The 18,151-nt window shown below is 44.3% G+C and overlaps 1 protein-coding gene across 1 annotated transcript in view; it reads left to right on the forward strand.

The window, feature by feature from the left end:
• The window catches only part of LRIG1 (leucine rich repeats and immunoglobulin like domains 1), a 93,491-nt gene that overhangs the window by 42,359 nt on the left and 32,981 nt on the right, over positions 1 to 18,151 (forward strand). The window contains exon 3 of the mRNA XM_032698791.1: positions 39 to 113. Coding sequence (XP_032554682.1) covers positions 39 to 113 — 75 coding nt within the window. The remainder of the gene's footprint in view (positions 1 to 38; positions 114 to 18,151) is intronic.

Raw genomic sequence — 18,151 nt, forward strand, 5'->3', positions numbered from 1 at the left:
GGCTGCTTGCTTTAGCCATTCATTTCTGTTTGTTGCAGGCGCCTGGACAACAACGAGCTGACCACCATTCCCTCCCTGGGATCTGCTGCTTCCAGCGTCCGTTCCCTCCACCTGTAAGTTCACTGCAGCTTCCTCCAGCTTTGGGCTCTCTGGGTGGGTTTAGCTACCTCTGAGGGTTTCCTGTGTGTCACCCTCATTGCTGCTGAGTCTAGATTTCATTAACGGGCTGTTGGCACCTTAATTAAGAAACCTCACCTGGAGTAGCGCAATTAGCATGAAGTTGGGCCGAGCTAATGTTGTTCATATGGTCAGTGGTAACTTATGTCAGTAAATTCCACATGTTGGTTGCATATTGAATAAAACTTTTATTTTCTTCATCTGCCTTTGGGTTTCAACCATTATGTCATACTTGTGCTATTAAAGGAGTATATAATTTTACCTTTTCTTTATTGTTCTTTTTTTCTCCCTGGTCCTGTTCTGATCACTTCTTTTCTCTTAAAGCCAGAGACTGTTCACATCCTCATCTTTCAGGGAACTCATTCCAGACCTGTTTTTATGGTCTCTTTTCAACTTTTTTTTTTTTTTAAATTTTATTTTGAGAAAGCAGTGGTTGTAAAGCTAGGTTCCAGCAGAAGGTTTGAAGTTCCTCACTTTGGTGTAAATGACCACAGAAGCATTAGACACCTGAGAGCCCTTGTGTATCTTCCACAAGGATCTTGGGTTGATGGTGCTGCTGAAGGGAATAAAAACATTATAATATCAAACTATTTAATACCTTAAGTGTGGATTTCTAAAATTATTTTTGCATGTGTCTGCTTGTAATGCACACCAAGAAGGAATTTTGCTGAGGTATGCATGATACCTCCCAAGTTCCTGGGAAGGGGAAGTGTTTACAGCTAATGGGGACTTCAGCAAAGTGCTAGAACTGTTTGAGTGATGGCTTCCAGCCTGCAGTGTACACCTGCAGGCAGGTATCCATATTTACCATGGATTTGCTACTTTTTGTAGTGGAAAATACCTGTCACCATACAACCAGGTGATTGGCTTCTCATGCTCAAAGGGTTCTGACTTACTCTGAGACAGCCTTGATCTGTTGACTAAAAGTACATTCCTGTCACTTAAATCAAGGACAGAATTGAGTGAACTGGCACTCTTCCTGCTCTTCCATTAGGCAGTGTTAAAATATGCAAAACAGAACTACTCCCTCACTGCCTTAATTCAGTTTAAGGATCTTCGCTTCAAACTGGTGTCCATATCTCACTCCTGGCATGAAGTGAGTTTAGCTTTTGTTTGAGATACGGTGCCTTTGATGTGGTTCTTGGGAATACCGTGTTCCTGCAGGGCTTACCAAGAGCCAAAGTGCTCCATCAGTGCTGGATCCAGCAGGCATCTCTGTTTGGATGCATAAATAACCACTTCACCTCCTGGGCGCAGGGTGGGTTGTGTCTCCGCAGTTATCGGGCCTGTCGAATGTCACATGGAGTTGGTGTGAAACCATCTTGTTTGATTTCTGCCCCTTGCCACCGCCTCTCCCTGCTTCTGTGACCACATGTGCAGTCTGGGTGAGTGGTCTGGGGGGCTACAGGGCAGGGTGGTGCCTCCCCTGACACGAGAAGGCATCTGCCTGCCACTTGATCTGAGCTCACCAGGCTGCTGCATAACCCTGTGTGTTGTGCATCAGGATTCAAAAAAGAGCTCCAGAAATCTGATTTGTGGGTGGAAAGCTTGCATAGAATTTGCCATCCAGGATGTAGTTTTAGGCCCCCCAAGATCAGCTTTTCTTTCTCGTGAAGTCTATAGATGATCTGAGTTTCACAAGCCCCTGTTGTTATTTTTGCTATTAATTTAGCCCTTGGCAAAGGACCAAATTGCTGGAGCTTTGGGTTTTTTATTCCTGAAATGAAATGAGCAGTTTGGAAGGGAGGAATAATCACTGGTGGAAGGCAGTAGATTTACAGCTCCTCTGAAATTTCAGAGTGGTGCAGAGGGAAGGGGAAGGTACAAAGCCAAGTGATAAAAGGACGGTATTCTAAACAGACCTGCTTAGTATCACTTTCCAGAAATCTGCATTGCTCTTCTCAGCTGCTACACATAAATAACTCTGAGAGTGGGATTTGTAATGCTGCTGTCATACCTCTGCAAGAAGGATCTCTTTGTTTAGCTTGTTTCAGAGAATGCCACTTTTTTCCCCCTTGCATTTCCTTTTAATTTTTATCAGAGATAAAAATAACTTAGAAAGATGTTTTAAAGTACCTGCTTCAATCGATGTTGCTGACTAACTCACATTGGAATGATTTGCTGAGGAAGTGAAGCTTTCTCCATCCTTGGGAGTCTTTAAATCAATTGGATAGCTTCCTAAAAGATGGTCCTTCAATTCAACTCCAGGTTAATGGGCTTGATTTGCAAATTGGTGGGTAAAGTTATTTAGCCTTGTGCGATGTAAGAAATCAGATTATATGATCATACTGGTTTCTCCTGGCCTTCAAATCTGTGAAGTAATAATTGGGGAGGCTGCCAAACCAAACCCAGAGTGAAGACTCATAATGAAGACTTGTGTACTGAGAAACTGGTTTATGTTTGAGTGTATAGTGTTACAGTGTATTCTTACTGCTGAAGAAAAATAAATACATTTCCTTTTTTTTTCAGTGTTTAGAAATGTGTGAAGTGTGTTTACCTCACAAACCTCTGAAGTAGGTTTTGTATATTGCATGTGGTTAAGTATTTCCAAAGGGCTGTTAATGTATTATAAAAGCAAGGGTTGTATATTTGTCACTCAAAACAGTCCTTTTGAATGAGTTACTTCATCTCTTACTCTTCTTAAACAGGGGAAGAGACTTTTTCTCCTTTAGGATATGTGGGGAAGAAATCTGCCATACTGCCAAACTCACGTTTTCCATGAAGATTTTCTTTAATGAGCTTTACTTTGCATTCCCTGCTTTTGGGTTTTTCATACCTGTCTCCATCACCCAAAACTTGCTTGACCCCACGTGTGTGTGGACCCTGGGCCAGTTGAGTATTTATGTGAGAATCTGTTGCAGAGAGAATTCTCAAAGCTTTCTGCAAGTGTTTGGATGTTCTAGGCTGCAGATGGACACAGACATAACATATGTATCAAAAATGCTTTGCCCTAATACACTGCCATGAAGTTTAGTTCAGTTTAATTATTCCTCGAAGAGTCAGTTTGTTTGCCTTGCACATTGAAAATGCTGCCAAAGTCGTTCATCTCAACAAGAGCAAACATAAGGGACTTGATAAAGCTTTTAATAGAACAGAAGGGAAAAATAATCTATGTACGAGTTACCAAATAAAGACAGACATTAAATGCAAACATCTGTTAGTGCAAACAAAAGCCAGGAAATTCAGCTGGGAGGGGGAGAGACCGAGTCTGGATTGATTCCGAAATTACATCGGAATAGCTGAGAGGAGAACCTTGCCTGAAATTCCCACAGCATTTGTAATTTAGCTGCAGTTCCTAGACTTGGACATTTGGGAGTTGATGGCAGGATGTTTTCACTGACATGCTCTTGGCTGAGGGTTTCCCATCTGAATGCAGCAAGAGTGTTAACTCTGTAGGCTCTCGAGGAGACTCTGTTACCTGATCTGGTCGGGAAGGGGAGGATGGAAGAAACTACCTATTTGCAGGAGAAATTAGTCTGTTTATCTCTAACTTCCTTGCTAACTTGGCCTGGAAGGACTCTCAGCCTTGCCAGCATGCCAGGTAAGAGGAGGACCTGAGCTGCAATCAACCCTGTTACTATGAATTTCCTACAAACCCCTGAGCTCAGCCCTTACTCTGGGCCTGTCTCTTGCTTCGTCTACCTGCATGTGGCTAAATGCATCCTGGAAGGTTTTGGGGATATTTGCACAGGATGATGGAGGTGGATCCTTGTCCTCTGCCCTGGTTCCAAGGTGGCCAGCCTGGTTCAGGCAGCATCTTCTGACTCAGGCTCACCAGCACAGGCTGTTGGGCAGCTGTAGAGCTCAACCTGCGAACCAGATCTCTGGAGCAAGCATGGTAAACAGAGCACACTGTCCCACATCCTTAGCTGGCTAGGAATTAAGGAAGTTAACAGATTAAACACTTAAAAATAACTTTCTTTTGCTGGAAGTCTTTTAAGCCCCCAGCCATTTAGGAACAAAGGGGATGGTGACCCACAACAGTCAGCTGTGTGTTAGCAACACCCAAAGCTGTCTGAGATGCTTTGGCCCCATCATCTTGTTCTGAATAAGCACAGATAACAAGGAAGTCAGAGAAGGGATTTTTGGAGCAAAGGAGTGTGAAATAGGATTAGCTGATTCACAAGAAGTGAATCAGTGACACTGCAGTGTATTTACTGGGGAAAGCGAAATCAATAGGACTACTCTGCTGCCAAACTGAGCAGAAAAGTCTCTTGAAGAAAATCAATCTTCTTTACAGACTCGTTAATGTAAAGATCAATTCACATTAAACTGTGATTAAACAGAGGGCTAATAGGGGAAAGGTAAGTGATCTACTGTGCCACAGGCAAAATATGTTATGTAAAATTTGAAAACGAAATACATGGAGAACTGGAAGATGGGAGTGGCAGGGAACATATGAGGGTTTCTTGTAAGGACTAGTGAGCTCAGATGCTGATTGGGGCAGCATGGTCCCCATGGAAAGAAGGGTGGTACTCTATGGTATTCCATCTGGATGTCAGGAGTAAGGTAGGTCAAAGACTGCAGCCAGTAATTTCTGCATTGAAGTCATTGCCATTTGACTTGCGTGGTTTCTTGGAGAGCTTTTCGTCCAAGTGTTGGGGACTTTATTATAGTTCTGGTTAAATTAGTCACATAGTTAGTAACATGACCCTTGTTTCTTGTCTGACTTTGATTTTCTTTGTATCTCATTAGACCTTTGTACTAGATGAGAGTTGACTGGTTCTTGCCCTAATATGGCAGAATCAGGATCATGCTATTGATCTTACTCCTGGAGCTGTTGCCTCATCCTTTCAAATAGAAGGCTTGGAAAAGCAGCTGTTACTTCAATGCTGCTTGCAGTATTTCACTCATGTTTGCAGAGACTCTTTCTGAAGACCCATATAGTCCATTAGATTCTTTGAGCTGCTGTTTTCCTTCCACCCAAGACAGACGTGTATTTTGACGTGAGCTGAAACAATGCAAGCAGTCGTTGTGCTGTGCTGATACAGGTGGATCTTGCAAATAAGACTTTCCTTCTGCAGGCTTTCTCAGGATCTGGTAATGTTGAGATGTGTGACTTCAGTTCATCTTTGCTTTTCAAGTTAAGATGATGAAGACTTGCTTGAGCATCAGAACAGCAGCTCCAGTTCTGCCCATGGCAGCCTTTCCTGGTGATCTCTGTTAGAGGAAAGAGCTCAAAACTGCTGCATCTGTGCTGTTTATAGATCACAGCTGAAGCCTGAGCTGGTCTCTACACGATTTGTGAGCTCACTTTGTGTTCCTGGCTAAGCCAGAGTAAAAACTTCTGTGTAGGTGCTGTTGATAGTTGGGAAGTTTGGCTTAAATGAGGAACGGAGGTTTGAGCTGACACCATAGTATAGACATAGCCTTGGAGGCCATTTGTGGCCTGGGATCCTGCTGTGCTAATTGCTGTACAAACACAACAACTGCCTTGACCCCCAAGAGATTTAATCTGCAAGTCATCTTTGCTGGAGTTAAAAAGGGATGATCTAACAATCAGAAATAAGGAGACTGCTCTGTTAATTCCATCTGGGTCGCAGCAAGAGGTTTTGTGCTCATAAGCACAAAATCCAGATGACTCAGACGCAGCCGTGTGCGGGGTCTGGTTGAAGTCAGCAGGCTCTGATTGTGTGCAGGACGTGCCTTGGGCAGCTCAGAAAACCACGCTGCCTGATTACTGGCACAAAGAAAACTCTCTGGGAACTAAGGAAAGTGATACATGCAGGTTGTAGATGCATAAGTGGGAGCAGATTCACCCCCCCCACCCCCTGTTTGCATCGCTTATGGGGTGTAATGTCTGCAGGGGCCAGTCCTCCAGTGTTTACTCAGGCAATTCCCCTTGGAGCTGGGAGAGAGGGTTGTTTTCTGAGGGTTTGGTCCACAGTACAGGCTACACTACTGAGCTTCTATTTTTGAATGTGAATGTACTGACATGGAAAGGGGAAATAGAGCAAATGCTGGCAGTCAGGCTGTTCAGCATGCAGCAAAGATACTCTGAAACCCACCTCTCCTGGTTGTTTTGCTCAGAGTTTGTAATAAGGCTGTGGTGTGTAAAAGTCTGCAAATATTTGAGGCCAAAGACTGCAGGAGCCTTTCCCAGTGGAGGAAATTCTCGTTAATCATGTGCTCCCAATCACCAGAAGAGATGCTGTTTTGACTTCTCTTTTGGGCTGTTGGAACTGTTCTAATCATTTGCATGTCCTCTTTGAGCCTTTAGATATAACATGAGCACATGGAAATGGCAAAGGATCTGAGGCTATTCCAGGGAAATGAGTAATCATTTCTTCTAGAAAAGCAACAGCAGTACAGCACTTAGTTATCAGACTCAACAAAAGAGCATCAGAAAGTAATCTGGGCACATATAGAGGAGTGCAAAAATTGTCCAGAAGAAAAAGATAGTGAAAGTTGGTGGCAGCTCATGGAATAGCAGTTACCCCTTGAGGATAAGCATTTTCTGCAGCTGTGGCAGCTTCTTCTGTGAGTAGAGAATTGCTTTGAGCTGGGTCAGGTCTGCTCTGGTATCTGTGTGCTGCTTAGCACATGGCTGGACTCGTATTTGTCTGGAGGAAGGAGAGGACACAAGTGGTCTTGTGGGACAGAGCACAAGGTTAGGAGTTGGCATACTGGAACAGGATCTTTTTGTGTGTGACCCACATATTCATTACACCCCAAGAACAAGTAAATTCCTTTTGGGTGGATCTGCTTCCTCTGAGCTGAAGAGGATCTACCTCTCTACCTCAGGGCAGATGTAACTCATGAATGTAAAGCATCTCCTGGTGCGTTTTCCAGGGGCAGGTGCATATTATGTGCAATGCACAAGATGGTTACCAAGTTCTGTCCCTCTACAGATCAAGCCCAGATTAGTTGTTGGGGTCATTTGCAGCCATGATCTTTTGTTAAGGTCAGTATGAAAAATAGCCTCATATTTGAGCCTTAGAATAGGCCAAACTCTACTATTAATATCTGTGGTAGAGAGACTGTCTCATTTAATGGCATATGGCAAATAAAGCACATGTCTACAAAAGCAATTCCTTTGTTAGTCTTCACAGACTGAGCAGATTTCAAATATAAATAACTTGCTGAGTTGAAAGTTTCTTTAGCATGTTGGAGTTTCCTGCCTAAAAACTGCTAGTAATGGATATTTGGTTTGCTCAGAGGTGAGTAAAAGCAAAGCTGAAGCTGCAAGAAAAGCAAGTTAACGTAAAAGTTTTCTCTCTGAAAGCTTGGGAGATTCAGTTTTATAATTGAATTTAACTAAAGTAACTAAAATTGCACAAAATCAGGAAGCTATCAGTATGTTCTTGTGCTTCCTTCCCCATTGAGATTGCCCAGGTGGAATGACAGCTGGCAGTGAGGACTGTCTTGCTTGTTAGACCAGTGGTGCTTGCTCAGAGCATCAAAAAGATGCACAGTGAGAAGAAAGAATAGGGTGGGGGTAAAATTGTGATTTTTATTTTTAAGTAGGGTGGCGTAAAGCACTTTCAAAATACATCCATTTTGTTACCCTTTGAGCACCCTGGAAGGCTTGAGAATGGGCAGTGTGGTTTAGTTCCTTTGCATATAAGAAGGCTCAAACATGTTAAAGAATTAATTCTGCCCTCATTTTACAAACCGAGCTTTGAACCACATCAGTTTTGCAATTTACTTTATCCTCTACTACTCTTAACACTTCCATCATTACTTCTATGGCACCATTAGAAATAGTGTAGGGTAAAAAGCATTAGTGTAAACAGCATTCACTAAAATGTGATCCTGCTGTGTGCAGGTTGGAAAAAATTAGCAGAAGAAGTCTACAGAAAGGTCATTTTTACATGAATAAAAGCTGGCTATGTGCTGGATTTCCTGTTATTTGTAAGCCATGTCAAATCCTCCAGTTAATTGCAGAGGTGAACAATAGAGATCGTGTCAAAAGTTATTATCTTACTGTTGCAAAACCAGCCCTGCTGGGGGTGTGCAGCGTGGAGAATGTGATTGCTGGCTAAGGTAGACAAGAGAGTGATCTGTCATACCTTTAATGAAGTGATCACTGAAGAGGCCACCCTCCCTTCACAGTGTGTGCATAACTCTTGCTTGTTAACAGGAGTTCCACGTGAATATTGATTGGGAATAAGTGGTTGGGTGAGTACATGTTCTGCCTGTCAAACCATTTAATGTTCATTTGCATGTGGGGGAAAACAGCAAAGGCAGCTGGAAAGTGAAACAGGAGCACAGGGTGAAAAGACAATTGTTAGTGGTGGGATATGAGCAGAGAAAAATTAATTGGGGAGAGGGGTAAAAAAATCTATCAATGGCTCATTTTTAGACTTAATATACCGTCTCCAGTCCATTATAGTGCAGGTCACACTCTGCATGGAAGCAGTTGCTGAACTGCAGTCAGGTCAAGGTGCTGGACTTTCTGTAATCCTTGGTGCCTTGGAAAAGGAACACTTTTGGTGGTCTTACTGAAGACTTTTTTGCCCTCCAGATTGTTTTATTAAGAGAGCTGTCATCTTTTTCAAAATAAGAGGAACTGAAGAAGTAAGTGGTCTTATTAAAGAAACTTGAAGAGCTTATTGGCCCAGTGGTGGTGAATGCTTACCACTGACTTTACAAGATCTCCTCCAGGAAAGCTTGAACAGACAGTGTTTTACACCAGCCTGGCTTAGCACAGTAGCAGTTCTACTCCAGAGCTCAAATTTTCAGTTCCCTGGATCTTTTGGCACCTTGTTCTGGAGTTTCCAAAGCACCCTTCCTACTTGACAGGCTTTATTAATAACAGGGTGTCTAGACTTGTTAAGAGCAGCTGTTTTCTTCGCTAGCTTGACCATTGCTTTTCCACACAGGAGCTGCTCCTTCTTGCAGGCTGAGCAGTGTGAGCAGAGCTCGGTGGAGTCTGCCCAGAGGCAATCCCAGTTCCGGTGACCTTGCTGACAGGACAGATAAGCCCTTTCAACAGAGCACAAGTGTGTGTCATGTTGGAACAGACTAACCCGCCAGCCTATCTGCATCTCTCAAGTGTTAACAGGAGTTTGACTGACCAGTCAAAAATGTGTTTCTTCAATTGCTGCCTTCTTCCGGGAGCAAGTCTTTTAGCAGCTTCTGCTGCAAGTTCAGTGAGACTGATGGTCTGGAGAGTAGATATATTCAAGTGTGTTGTCCTTTATTTACCTCCCTTAACATCAGCGCTCCTGTGTAGTTAAATCCATGTGGTTTTGTTGTGTTCCTGTCAAAGGTAGGAAAAGCCCCTGTGTCACATCACAGCTCAGAGGCACAGACACTGCATATCAAGAAGTCTGCTTGCAGTTTCAGTTTGGATTAATATTGCAGCACTGTGGGCAGAGCCATCACATTTGGGTTGCACTTAAATTTCTTCTCTGCCTGTGTATTTTCCCCTCCTCGCTCATGTGGAGAGACAAAAGCAAAACAAAAGCACCCACCAAATGCATGCACTCGCTAGGCTGTGGTGGATCTTCTTTGATCGTTTATTCCACAAAGAGAAACTAAAACCAGTATCAGGATTTAAGGCTAAAAGTGCCTCTATGCCTTGTGCTTTTGGACTTTCTTGGTTGTCAAATGAAAATGCCGTCCTTGTTGATTAAAAGCACAAAACTTGCTTGCGATGAAAATGAAAGAAGGATGCTGTTTCTGCCTGGGAGTGGGACAGGATTACTGCTTCACTTCTGGGCTGGATCTGATTTTTAGTGTCTGTTCTTCCTTATCACAAACCCGCCTCACCTTTGAGGCCGTTGGTAAGGGTGGGAGGGCTTGGGCTGCAGCCCTGACATGAGTGCTGTGCAAGTGTGGGGCTGTGGAGAGCAGGAACTCCTCAGAGCAGCACAGTGGTAGGGGTGCAACTGGCCTCTTTCTTGGCTTCAAGGAGTGGCTTATGCATTTAATTTGTGATAGAAAATTGAGTTTGGCTGGCATGTATCATCAGCAGAAGAAAGCCCTTGAGTTAAAAGTGCAAGAGAGAAAGCCAGTGGCAGAGTAAGAGAGTAGCAGACTGAAGATATAAACTGTAGGACATGGAAACATTGACCTGACTGTCATCTGCCAGCAACTGAATGACCCCTTTCAAATACTGGTGCAGGCCTTCCTTCAAAGAGGCTCTGCTGAGCCCACGACCCGATTCAGGCAGCTGGTGCAGAGCCATGTGGTTTCCTGCATTCTTGTATGAAAACTGCTGTTTACCTTATATGACTCCCCTTCTTTTTATTCCCATAGGACAATTTTCGTCCTTAGCAGAGTTCAGCACTCAGAAGAGCCTCTCCTCTCCTTTGCAGCCCTTCTCAGTGCTTGCTCCAGACTGAGGTCAGGGAATGTGAGAAGTGACAGGAGCTGTGGTGTGGACTGAGAGCTGCAGAAGGGGGTGAGGGACTAGCACATCCATGAGTGCTTGCAGACTGGCTGTTTCAAAATCAGCATTGATTGTACTCAGTGGCTTAGAGCTCCTCTCCCTCCCCTGTGCCAGAGAAGTGGCCAAACTGCATTTCAGGTTGGGCTGAAGATACCTGGCCCCAACCCTCACAGGTGCACACCCTCACAGGGATGCACTCAGTGGCTCTGAAGATAATCACTGATGAGATGGTTTGAGGTAGAGCTGCACACAGGGCCATGAGGTTGTGCTCTGGTATTGAGTTCATAAAAGTTCAGGGAAGCTCCTTACAGGGAAGCTGTGCCAGACAATGAGAGATGCTTTGCACAGCCTGTCTAATGGATCTGTGTCCTTTGTAAATACATCATTTAAAAAGCTACTGCAGAGCACAGTCTTGATGAAACATCCAGTGTAGCCAGAAGAGAGCTGGTCTTCTTAGAACCACCCAGCTGCTGATGGGGATACTGTGCCTGTAACAGAGACTGTCTTGTCTTCAGGAATCTTAATTTGCTTTGATGTCATAGCAGGTTGTGTAATCTGCTGAAGAGATAAGACAGCTTCTGTTTTAAAGATGACTACCTTCTAATCCTGCCTGTCCCACACATTTTGCTCTCCTAATGGAATGAAATTCTGAAGGCTTTGGAACTTGTGTATTGCAAAAAATATCCAACATCATCTGGTGGCAAGTCAAGATCCAGTGAGAGTAAATGGAGATCAAAGTGAGGGAGAGATGTTTTAAAAACTTCATGGCTTACTTCAGTGGATCTAACACACAGCATAAGGTCATCTAAGAGTCAGACAGTTTTACATAAACAGTGCTAGTGCAGAATTATCATAGAATCATAGAACCAGATGGGTTGGAAAGGACCTCTGAGATCATCAAGTCCAATGCCTGATCCACTACCACCACAGTTGCTAGACCATGGCACTAAGTTCCATGTCCAACCTCATCTTAAAAACCTCCAGGGACGGAGAATCCACCACTTCGTGGGCAACCCATTCCAATGGCTGATTACCCTCTCTGTAAAGAATTTCTTTCTAAGACTTTCAAAGAGAATATGTATCTCACTGGATGTGGTGGGTTTTGGTTACATTAGGAGAAAGGCTTTCCTTCGTGCTGTTCATACTGAACCCAACAAAACCCCTTAGTGATCATCAGATCTAGGCCCTTGCTTATATCCAGTTGGTATGAAAGTGTCTAAAGAGTATACTTGATCTCCACCTCTTATCCATGTGGCTGCCTCATGAAAGAGCTGTGAGAGTGTGCCTGGCAGGAGGTTAACATCTGCCCATGGTTGGTACCCGGGGCTCAGGGATGCTCCGAGGCCACACTCGAACTGCTCCGGGGTCAGTGGTTGCAGTCTGTCAATGTGAGAGGCAGATGAGCTTGGTCCTGTGAGTGACCACAGAGAAGCCTTTAATAGACAGTGAAAACAGAGCCCTTGGGTCACACTGGTCTCACATGAATAGTCCTGTTGACTGCAGTGGAACTATTTGCGTGAGTAATAGTTTGCTTGTGGGAATAGAGAGTTCATAGCACAGCCCTTTGCAGGTGGTCACTGCTCCGGGGCCCAAAGGGGTGAATTAGCAAATCTCATCTCCCAGGCTGCTTTCTGCCTCCAAATATCCATGACCTGGAACAGAGATGCAGTCACTTCACTGTGAAAGGTTGCATTTTTTCCACCCCCTCCTCCTTCAAAAAAACCCAACAAAACTCACATTGTTTTTTGAACCCCCTGTCTTGTCCCAGCTGCATGGGGGTAGTTTGCTTTATGCTTCTCCATCCTCTAAACCACAAAACAGGGTGAGAACGTGACCTGATAAATAAAGCCCCTGACATATACTTGTTTTGAAGCTGATGTACAGCAGATGAAGAGATCTCTGCCCTAGTTTGATACAGTTGGAGTAGCTCCCTCAGCTTGTCCTTGCATTACTGTTATATATGATGTGAATTGGAAAACTGTAAAACAGTTATGGATTTTGTTCACTGTGTCTTAGAAGGACCTTTTTTTGAAGGAATGCTAGGGAGAGGGAAGATCCTGGCATATGGTCTCGGGCAGAGCATGTAAACCTTTAAGGGAGAGTTTGGATATCTGTAAAAAATTGTGCAAGTGGGGATTTTTTTGTGGTTTGGGTTGTGATTTTTTTTTTTTTTTTTGTGGCTGACCCTAAAATGCAGTGGCTGCCTGGCCTGCCACTGCTCTGCTCTCGTTGTGCGTGCAGCCAGCACCTGAACAAACAGAGCTGTATCTGCCACAGCCTGGGAATCCGCCAGGATTCCTCAGGGAAGGAGTGATTCAGAGCATCTGAGAAAAGTGGGGGCTGCTGCCATGCATCCTTGCTTCCTGCCCAGACAATAACCCATGCAGCCTTACCCTGAAAGGACAGTGGTGCTGTTCCCATAAGCAAATACAGCACATGTATTGGATAGAAATACACATTCTTGTAATGGTCCAGAATCTTGTGCCTCATGGGTTATCGTGGAGAGGCTGATGTGACAGTGCAGAGTGTTAGACAGTGTCAGTGGGGCTTTCCGGAGCAGTTGGGAAGTGTGAGGGCTCAGGCACTTTGGAAAGATCAGATTTTCTGGGATGGTCTCTTGTGAAGAAATAGAGGATGGTGTGCCACAGACTTCCAGCATGTCACCTGCATGTGTTTACTTCATGTTTGCTGGAAACAGAGCTTCATCACTGCAAGGTAGATATTTCACAAGTTACAGTACAGAAGAAAAATTTTTCTGAAAGAGAAGTCTTTGGAAGTAAAAAAAAATATCTATGAGTAGATGTTAAAATCACATAAGAAGCTCTGCATTGATAAAATGTTTGAACTTTGAGCCAAAACTGATGTGCAGGTCCTGATGACGTTCTTCTCTTTCCTTCTTTCCACACATTAATAAAAAACACTTTGGAGATCTTCAGTTATTGATTGTAATAAGGTGACCAAGAAAAGCGGAAACATTTATGTTGTTGCTGTTGTAAACACAAATTCATCTTCCAGATTATCAATTACCCTTCTTGCTTGACAGGAAAATTGCTCAGGCGTTGCACTCTACTCTGAAACCATGATTTTATTTGTTATTTTGTGTAGCAAGTGATGGGCTAAAATCAGATGGCGGATCATCTCAGGTGAAAGTTCAGGAACCCATGTCTTCGATCTTCTTCAGTGTTTCTAGGAGGATCAGTACTGGACCTCCATCTTCTCAGAGTTGAGGAGAAGGAAGGCAGGTAGTTCCAGGCATCGTTTAGTCACACTGTATGTGATCCCTCTCCTGTTACAATGCCTTTGATCTCCCACTCTTTTCATGGCCAGTCTCTGAAGCCAAACCTTGCCTGTCCTTCGGTAGCAAACCCTGTTACTCTTTCTGGCTCCAGCATTTAGTTTCTTTGATACTTTCCCAGTATGGAAATATTAACCAAACCCTGAACTTTAAAATTTCTCTCTTTCTAGCCTTGTGATCTCCCTCTTTTGCTAATTTTGAAAATGTGCTGCCATATTAATAGAACCCTCCCCGAGGTGCGGAGCCTCTCGTTTGAAGCTCGGTTTTATTTTTGATGCCTGTAACAGGTGCTGGTTTAATAGGTTTGCTGTATTACAGCTTTCCCTTTTTTCTGGTGAGCCCAGCCAGATCTGTAAGCTGACACTACATGAAGGCCAAGCATGTGACTTCTCCCTGCCTTTAGCCTCGCTTCACACCGAACATTTGCGCTGCAGACTCCCAGCAGCTCAGGCAGCCTTAATTCAAGCTTTGTCTAAACCAGGAGGTTTTGTATTTAAATCAGTCCAAGCAAAGCCCCTCGTACATTCCCATCTGAGGGTCTGCTTGCTTTGATTTTCCGCTGTCAGCTTTCGAATGGGCAGCTGCTGGGGGGAGTGAACGTGGCTCAAACAACAAAGGAGCGTGTTTGCACTGCTCTCTGCATCGATTTCACACAAGGAGTTTGAAGCCACGGTCTGAATTAAACTGATTAGCGTTCTCCAAAGGACGGGCTTGCTGCAAAGGCGAAGGTGAATTCTTCTCCTATTAGATCTAGTGGAAAATGTTTCACAGCCTGTTTATCAAATAAATATTCACAGAGACGCTTCGAATGAGGAAACCCACTGGGATTAAAGTGTAACTTTACCTCTAAAATACAAGCTGAGATTCCTGGAAGTGCTGCAAGCCTTTGACTTTGCGCCACCTGTTATTTTTCTGCCACCCCCTTCGGCTCCCTCCCGACTCAGAGCAAACCCAAACACGCTTTGGCTTCGCTGGAACGTTCCGCTTGTTTTTCTCAGCCCGGAGGAGCAGAGAGCGCGCATTCACTTCCTGATGTCCTCGTGGGCTTGGTTCAGCAGAGAGCTGGCTGAGGTTAATCCAGAACTCCTGTAATCCTGAGGAGTCTCTTCAGGAGCAGTGCAAAGTGCAGGGGCTAAGAGGCTGCACTCCCTCGGGGTGTTGAGCCTGGGTGCAGGCGGGTTAAGCTGAGGGGCTGGAGGGTGACTCCCCCCAGCTCCCCTCTCTCCCTCTGCAGCTGGGGCTGACCCGAAGGTGAAGCAGTTCCTGAACAAGTGCCATATGTGCAGATCTCAGAGTTTGAAAGTAATCCATTGCTGACTCTGAGTTACCTTAGCTTGGCACAGAGATGTTACAGTTCAAGGCCTGTGTTAGCTGCAGATGAGGTGTCTGTGGGAATGATGTTGGGTATGAACTGGGAAGTTCAACTATTTTTGCCAGATCCTCCCATATTCATAAACAAACCCAAATGGGCTCCTTAGTTCTTATGATTTCTTTTTCACTTGAGCTGCTTTGACTCCAGATTTTTAGTCCTCAGCAAAGGCAGTTCTGCACTATCCTAGCAGGGTAGTCCTTTTCTGTATACATTGGTAAACCAGAGGTAGAGAAGGGTTAAGGAACTTGCCCAAGGCAGATGAGTTGGTGCCAGAGCTGGGAATAGAATCTAAGAGACTTGGCTGCTGCTCCAGGCTCTAGTTGCACAATCTCACATTGAAGCCCTGTCATCGTATACTCTTGAGGTAACACTGCTGAAGTGAGGCAGGGAAAGCTGTTTCCAGACTGTGATACCTAAGGAGTGAGGAGAGGAAAAGATACCTGGAGGCAAATTGGTTGTGCAAGCACCAATTATTTGTGCTTTACCGCCTGGTTTCGGCAGTTGGTACTAAAATCTGATCTGTCACCTTTGAAGCCAACCAAGTGTAAACTTGGAGCTAGTTGGGAAAAATCCAGCCCTTTTCCAGTCAGTGATAAAGAGAAGAGGCAAAGTCTTAACATCACTGGTCTTTTTTTTTCTGTGAAACACCCTTGTGATGAGCTGGGGAACAAAGGCGGGAGAGCTGAAGGGATCCAAGTAATTACAGGAAGGGTTAAATCACATTTGGGCTCTTACCAAAAGAATGAAAAATAAATTGTAATCAAGCTAGTAAAAGGTTTGGGCAATGTTGCCTTCATATCATATGCTGTGTATAGGAAAAGTCAGCCGGGCTGGCTTTGTTTGAAGTGCAGTGCTTTGAGAGGGTGCAGTGCTTTGCAGCGAACTGTCTGACATTCCCCAGCTGGGACTGGGACTGGCCCGGAATGGTGTTTGGAGCTGAGAGTTACATTTGGAGTCAGCCCATGTTTGAAGGAGACAGGGAGAGGGAGAGAAAGGAGCCTGTTTTTTTCCTGTGTAAAATAACGCATCCATCTCATCTGCCAGCTACAGCACATGAAAGCAAGAGGCAAACAGACAGAAGTCACCTGGAAACTGCTAACATGGCTCAAACAAAATTTCTTTCCTGTCCTTTTCTTCCTTTCTTAAAGTCTGTCTTCTGGGATGGGCTGGGAGATCTGGCAGGCGGGCAGATTGGATATATGTTGAGCAACCGAAGCACAGAAATATTAATACTCCAAAAAAATAACATTGGCTTGTGAAGAGCACTTCATGTCCAAATTCACTCTGTGCTCTCAGTCCCTTGCAGACTTAACTGCCCTGTGCAGAGATTGTCAGGTGATTTATAGATTCTCCAAGTTCGTTTGTACAAGCCTTCATTTCCTGTTAATTTACGGCCAGATTCATCTCAGCCATCACAGCCTAGATGAGATCAGAGCTGAACTCACAGCCCCTGCTTCGGGAGAGCTCAGGGTTTGCTTTCAGTTATGTCTGCGTTGAGGTGCTTTCCTGAATCAGGCTCGCACACACATTTAATGGACTCTCTTCTTTTGAGGAGGAAAAGAAGACTGAAATTTTTGAACTTGCCGATTCTACTAATTGAGTTAATTGAAAAAAAACAAACCACCTAGTCCTTGGGGGGAAAAAAGTTCCCTTTGCCTCCAGGTGTTTAGTTAATGGAGACGACAAAATTCTGGCTATAGTGATTTTTCTTGTATTTTAGTCTCAGTATAGTATAAATTCACCAAACCTTCCTTCTCCTAGGTGCATGAATGTGAAAATACACTCTTTATTTCTAGCTGTAAGTGAATATTGGTCGTTTGGATAGCAGCCATGTCATTGTCTTTTATACAGTTTGTGGTTGTAGAGACCTGTGTGCCTGTAACCTGTGGAATAACCAGGTTTGGAGACATAAATTATGGCTTTCCTTTGATTTTTCTTGACACTTTGTGTCATTGTATTAGCAGCATACTGCTATAGTGATGTAAGATTTGTCCTTAATGTGTTGTGAGCCTGCACTGAATTAAGTATCATTAAAACTCTTCAATCAAAGCAGCATTTCTGTGCCTGTTTCCCCAGTGCGGAGGGAGGGTCATGTGCTGGCTGTTTAAAGGGTGAGTCTCCAAAAAGCAAATTGTTCTGGGGTTGCAGATTTTATCCTCTTCCTGTTGCAGACACCAGCAAATGTGGTGGTGAAACAATCTGGTTTTAATAACAGCGAGGGTAAAGGAGCAGATCGTGGTGTGGGGAGCAGGTCCTTTGCCATGTGCTATTGGCATTTTCTGTTGAAGGGGGGAGGTTTGCTTTGAAAGAGGCTTGTCTGAACCCCTGAGAGAGCCTGAAGTTGGGGTGAGGCTGGAGAAGACAGGCTCCTAGACAGCTGTCAGCTCCAGTGCCTGGAAGGCTGTAGTCGGTCATCCTTCAGTTTTCCGTTTCAAAGAGCTGGAGAGAGTGTCAGGAGAACTGGGACTTGCATTCAGGAGTTCTTTCACTGGCTGCTGTCTCCTCCTCTGGTTACCCAGTAGGTAGCTGGATGGATTAAGGCTCCGGACTTGTCTGAACTCTCTCTGCTATCTCTTATTATTCAGCAAGTTCCCGAGTGTCAGGTGAGCGTCTCTGCTTGGAGTGTCTCACTCACAGCCTTGCCAGTAATAGCAGTGACTGGTCTAAATTCACATCAGGCGTGTGCTCTGCTTCTTGTGACTAATGCACAGTGTATTTTTTTTTAATTGATTTCTGTTCCCTCTGCTGATTCAGGCCAGGAAGGAGTCAGAGGAAAGGGGATTTTTTGTTAGACCTTGTTGAGTACAGATGAGGTTTAAAGGTATTTAACTGTTCGGTGGCTGCGGAGACACAACTTGTTGTACCTTCTCCAAAGACAAATCTTAGATTGAATCCTTTAGACTGTACTGCAGCAATCACAGGTGATCAGTGCAGGCTTTGATCCTGTGGTCAGTGCTTGGGCAGGCCT

Source organism: Chiroxiphia lanceolata, chromosome 11, assembly GCF_009829145.1.
Source record: "Chiroxiphia lanceolata isolate bChiLan1 chromosome 11, bChiLan1.pri, whole genome shotgun sequence".
NCBI lineage: Eukaryota > Metazoa > Chordata > Aves > Passeriformes > Pipridae > Chiroxiphia > Chiroxiphia lanceolata.